The sequence below is a fragment of the Colletes latitarsis genome, chromosome 11, assembly GCF_051014445.1.
Source record: "Colletes latitarsis isolate SP2378_abdomen chromosome 11, iyColLati1, whole genome shotgun sequence".
NCBI classification, from domain to species: Eukaryota; Metazoa; Arthropoda; class Insecta; order Hymenoptera; family Colletidae; genus Colletes; species Colletes latitarsis.
In genome coordinates, this window is record NC_135144.1 from 16,961,570 (window position 1) to 16,967,719 (window position 6,150).

The window sequence follows — 6,150 nt, forward strand, 5'->3', positions numbered from 1 at the left end:
GTGCGAATTTAAGTCGTTGTATTCTCTGTCGTGTGTAAAGAACGAAAACTGCCGAAGAGCTCGGACCGAATACATTCCAAGAAGGGTACTTTTAAGTAACTCCCTGTATATCGCTTAGAAAGTACTTACATACGATATCTAGAACAAAATGGAGAAACGTTTGTGTCCACTGTTTCGTAGATAAAAATTAATAAGTTGTCCATGTTCGTTTTATCATTGACAGTTGATATGATATGATCATGGCGGAATCCACGAGTACGTTGGAGAATGATAAAGTTAAATGTAAAATTTTAATTGTCGGTGCCGGAATGGCCGGATTATCGGCCGCGAATCATTTATTGAAAAACCACGAAACCGATTTTTTGATTGTCGAAGCACGAAATCGGATAGGCGGTCGTATCGTCGCTATAAAAATCGGTGAGTCTCTACTTAACCTATTTTTCAATTCCCTTAATCGATAAGAGTTCGATTCTTTATTTTGGTTTTTTGATTTTAACCAAAATAATTCTTTCATGCTTCCGGTATGCCTTTCGTACTTCAAGGAATGGTCAAATTCTTATTTTCTTACTTCGTAATTATGAAATTTAATCGTTAGCCTACTAATCGGTACAGTATTTATAACGATTATCTTCTTCATTGAATAAATAAACAGTAATATTGATGAAGGCGTTTACTAGATCGAGGGACTCTAATTTAACTTTCGTTTGTAGTTAAACTCTAATTTAGATCTAAACAAGGTATATATTTCAGGGACTGAAAAATTTCAGAAAGTAACTTTCAAATTGTCGTGTATCGATTGTGATTAAAAGTTAGTCAGTTATTCCATTGTTTCGGTTCCATAACTGTTTCAAAACCCAAAACTGATATTACAACAGTTTTGAAACTCTGATATATTTTAATGTAGGCAATGAAAAAGTCGAGTTAGGTGCGAATTGGATCCATGGAGTCTTAGGAAACCCAATGTTTGAATTAGCTATGGTAAATGGATTAATAAACATAGTACGCATACCAAGGCCTCATAAAGTTGTAGCAGCTATGGAAGATGGCAAGCAACTACCCTTTCCAGTTTTGCAAGAAATCTACGAAGCTTATGTGTGTTTTCTAAGGCGATGCGAAGAATATTTTTTAAGCCCTTATAGTCCCCCCGATGGAATAAACAGTGTAGGCGCTCATGTCGCGTTAGAGGCTGAGATTTACTTATCATCTTTGCCAACCGAAGATAGAAGAGTTAGACAATTGTTATTCGACTGTTTACTTAAAAGAGAAACCTGTATTACTGGCTGTGATAGTATGGAAGATGTTGATCTTTCCGAAATGGGCTCATATGCAGAATTACAAGGTGGCAATATTAGTCTTCCAGACGGATACAGCGCTATATTGGAACCTGTTGCAAAACATATACCAAAGAACAACATTCTTACCAGACACGTTGTTACTAAAATTAGGTAAGAATTTCATATTACGACTTCCGAAAAAAGAACGGATCGATACTTGCCGGTATCGTGCGATGCATGTTCATATACAAGTCTGCTTATTGTAGGTGGCAAAAGAGAAATTGCATAGATGTAAATTCTGAAAATAACTGTTCCAATATGAACACCTTTATAGAAATACAATGTGAAAATGGAAAAACGATATTAGCGGAACATGTGATTTGTACATTGCCATTAGGAGTTCTTAAGGAAAAAGCTAACGATATATTCGATCCGCCTCTACCTAAATACAAACTGGACGCTATAGACAGACTTCTGTTCGGTACCGTGGACAAAATATTTTTAGAATACGAAAGACCGTTTTTGAATCCTGGTGTATCGGAAGTGATGCTCCTCTGGGACGACAGAGGGTTGACGGAAGAGGAAAAGCAAGATATTAGCAAAACATGGTTCAGGAAGATATATTCTTTTACTAAAATTTCAGAAACCTTGTTATTAGGGTGGATTTCGGGGAAGGCTGCCGAATATATGGAGCACTTAAATACAACGGAAGTTGCCGATGTGTGCACGACGATATTGAGAAAATTTCTCAACGATCCGTTCGTACCGGCGCCAAAGAATTGCGTGCATACCTCGTGGTATTCGCAACCGTACACGCACGGTTCCTATACCGCTATGGCGGTCGGTGCGAGTCAATTAGATATCAATTATTTAGCCGAGCCTATAAAACAAGAGGACGATCCATCGAAAATCGTAATAGCGTTTGCTGGCGAGCATACGCATTCTTCCTTTTATAGTACGGTACACGGAGCGTATTTAACCGGTCGAACCGCTGCCCAAACGCTCCTGGAGTCGAAAAAGAACGAGAAGAATTCGTTAAGTCTCATTTGCGAAGACACAAATGACCTTAGCTCGTGGATACAAGGGATCTCCTTGAATTAAACGTTCGGATTTATTAGAAAATGAATCGAAAGTTATTCTGTATGTCGACGTTTTCACACTTATCGAGCACAATTTATTACCGAGGTACGAACGATATTTTACACATTGTCAAGGCGGCGACGAACGTGATCTATAGGTGTCTAGTATTAATGCGAAATTCGTAAACTTCTTTTTTTTCTTTTTTTTTTTTTGTAAATACTGTAGAGGATTGTTTATATTATGTACATAACGATGCCTGTTTAAAAATCTTAAGACTTCGTAAACGTGCATTTTGTTGATTTCACGGCACGGTCTTGCCTTTCTTTGTCGATCAAGAAAGGAACGACGGTTGAAAATCGTATTGCAAGACGATGCTTAATTTTATGGGATCACCTAACGCGTAGTACAGAAGTTTTATATATTCAATGCCGTCGGAAATGCTTTCTATCGTAGGCAAATTATTTCAAAACGTCCGCAATTGTTAGTCATTACTAGGGTTGTCAACTTTTGAACAGCGTCGAATAACTTTTTAATTAATTAGATATGTTTACGATATGTTCTGAATCTTGTCCGTGTTTAAAACACAGAGACGCGTAGCAGTTCTTGAAATTTCTGCAAAAGAAACGAAGCTTTGCAGTTTATTGTCGTTTTGTTTATTTTAAATTTTAATAATTCTGTCATGAAAGATTTTTAATGGTGGAATGTTGTGCACAAAAATACGAAAGGCAGACTGGTGGCAGCCCTAGTTATTATATCAAATAATGAAAATATATTTGTTGTTTGACTTGCGTTTGCAAGGTAAGGGATAATATAATGTTAGTGCAACATTATTTCGAATCCATATGTTATGCAACCAAAAAGATAAAATCAAACACTCATATTTCCATAGAAATTTTAGCGATATTAATCGTCGAATGCATATGCGTGCGTGATTACACACATATGTTTAAGCCACACAGTTTGCAAAACACTTGCAAAAATTCCTAAGTTACAGACTTTTATTTAACGTGAAATTAGTATTCTCTATGTTCCATTTTTAATTATTTATACTTGGAAGTATTATAAGAAAAGTGCATTTTATCTAGTCACATTGTGTTAAGTAATTTAGTTTTAAACGAGTAACGAAATATCCGTGGTTTTTATGGTTTTAATGGCTAGTTTGCAATAAAATCAATCACCAACAGGAATTATTATGTGAATCGATACTCCAGAATTTTTTATAATTAAAACACTAGAATAGACAATTTCGAATGTGTCCTGCTACTTTTAAAACATGATGAAAACCTTTGCAACGTTGTTGTTTTATTACGATATTACTATGAAAAACCTTTTGAAAATATTTTTTCAGTGCATATTTTGTATTACTAAGATCCTAAATAATTTTTCTGCAACTGCCACTCAATATTAAATCATAACAACGCAAATCGAAGAATAACTCGTAAAAGACAAAGAAATGTTATATTATGCACAGATAGTATTATAACTGAAATAAATAATTTTTAGTAATTATCTTAATTGATTATTTCACACTCTGGGTCAACCTGTATGTACCATTTCCAAAACGGATAGAAAACAAAGCAGAATATATTTTTAATTCGATTCAATGAAGTCGATATTTAGAAATAGTTTATTTAGTTTTCTTAATTAAGAAAATTTAATGTTGTTTTCAATTGTGTTGTGCAAGCACAATTTCACTGTGATAAGAGTTATTTCGTTAATACAATGTCGAAGATATGTATATCTTTTATTTAGTCCGAAGTAAGACAGCTGAAAAAAGTGAGGTATTTTTACACATACATGTGTCGTCGTTTAGAAATAAGCAATACCTTTATTGTTACGTCAGTTTGTACATTTATTGTACAAATAAATATTATACATCATATTTTTAAGCAACTATGGCATTACTTAATTATGTACAGGTACATAAATTCTACTCGTAGAATTTGATTACAATTTGTATCTGTACATCAATTCGCGAGATTAATAACGATAATATGAGTATTTTTTTTTTTTATTACATGCCGTGATATTAAACGCATAATTTAATTTGCCAAAGAGCATTATGGTATCAACTAGCTTTCTCGAATGATAATATTTAGCTTTCAACCGAGTGTATTGTTTCAGTCAGTATAAATTAAATAGAAAAAGTGATGAACAGTAAGAAAATTCAATTATTATTACCTTTAAGTCGGTTAATTACGAAAATTAAGTATTAAGAGCCGAATAATATTTTTCGAAGTTTCAAACTGTGTCAGCGACAATGCAATTTGCATAAAAAAGAAAGCTAACCGATACTACATAATTTTTATTTGCAGTTATTCAGTAGACAAAGTTAAATATATAATTTATTTGTGAAGCTGTATCATGTTCGGTGAATACGGAATTTTAAAAATCAAAACAAACGTGGCTTTTAACATGGCCAATTTTTATTCACGTTTAACATTGAATTAAAGCATAGCAACGTGAAAAATGCAATTGGCTGTATAGTTGCCTTTGCTTTTATATCCAAGTTGAAAACTATACATTTGCTACATTTTTAGAGTAATTTACGAACGTACTCGTTTGGGTCAATATTAAAGAATAGATGTCAGAGTTCCTGGAAATAAGTGATTGTAGTACAGTACTTGATCATTTTCCGATTCCGATTAGCTTAACTTACACCTACATAAGGTATAATATGGTGAATAAGTTAAAAATATAAATTGACTATTCGGTTACATTCATTGCATGCACCAATGTAACTGTATACAGGAATATATGTAATAATAAATCTTGGATAATTTTCGTTATAGAATAATAAAATACACTTTACTGTTTAGTCGATAGTTTAACACTTTTCACCTAGTGCAGTAGCGAATACATCGAATACTATAATATAATATTCTCGTTACTGATATTCTACAGACTAATCAGCAAAGTAATGAAATAACTTTGCTTCTACGTTTTTCTGCATCCTTTTATAGGCACGTTTTATCCTATGGAAAAACTGAACACATTTTTAATTGCCTTATATTTTCGTTTTATAAGATTTTAGAAATTAATAACGATCGATTTTATAATCGTTACGCTACGCGGTACTTTTTTACATTTGAAATTTTATGACTATACCATTATAGATCGTATAGCAATGGAAGACAAAGATTAAGGAGGCGCGTATCATAATTGAATATACATAGATAGTAGCTATCGTCGATACTAATACTGCCTCTAAAACAACTGTATACAATTAGATTTTATACATCTCAACTATTTACTACAAAACTTGTATTAATTAAAATAACAGTTACATTCTCTACGGATATAAGAAAAATATCGATTTAAAAAATGCCTTTGGAATTGACTGTTTTTTAAAAGTGTTAATTCTTTCGCGGAGAAAATGTCATGCTCATGATTCTAAATTTTTTGTTTAAATCGAATGTAACAAATTTCTTCTCCTATATCAATCTGTATTTCTCAATCATATACTTGTTTGTGACTTTGTTTCCGGTTAAACCATTTAGACCATTTAAAAAGAACACTCTTAGAATAAATTAGAACACTTATTGTTAGGCAGTAACACGATCACCGTACTGCTAATGTGTTTTAACGATCCTACGTACACGTACATAATGACTATAAATATAATAGATTACGTTTATATCAGGCTGCCGAATTGGACATTGCTCGCAGATTCTTTTATCTAAGCAACGATTCGAAAATTAAAAATAATTTATATGGTGAACAGAAAAGAATTCGGCACGAAAGTAACGTTTTCCAACTAACTGTAAGTTGAAAGTGTATGCTACGTGATTTGTAT

At 32.9% G+C, this 6,150-nt stretch overlaps 1 protein-coding gene across 1 annotated transcript; it reads left to right on the plus strand.

The window, feature by feature from the left end:
- The first annotated feature begins 21 nt into the window (after positions 1-21).
- On the plus strand, positions 22-4,166 carry LOC143348635 (peroxisomal N(1)-acetyl-spermine/spermidine oxidase). The gene is made up of 3 exons (XM_076779148.1): positions 22-417; positions 905-1,445; positions 1,541-4,166. Exons 1-3 carry the CDS (start codon positions 234-236, stop codon positions 2,373-2,375), a joined length of 1,560 nt encoding a protein of 519 aa, XP_076635263.1. The 5' UTR covers positions 22-233; the 3' UTR covers positions 2,376-4,166.
- The last annotated feature ends 1,984 nt before the right edge of the window (positions 4,167-6,150 follow it).

Coding starts and splice junctions, on each gene's coding strand:
- LOC143348635 (XM_076779148.1), top strand. CDS start 234: ATGATCATGGCGGAATCCACGAGTACGTTGGAGAATGATAAAGTTAAA. Junction 418..904: donor TATCGTCGCTATAAAAATCG/GTGAGTCTCTAC, acceptor ATTTTAATGTAG/GCAATGAAAAAGTCGAGTTA. Junction 1,446..1,540: donor CACGTTGTTACTAAAATTAG/GTAAGAATTTCA, acceptor TGCTTATTGTAG/GTGGCAAAAGAGAAATTGCA.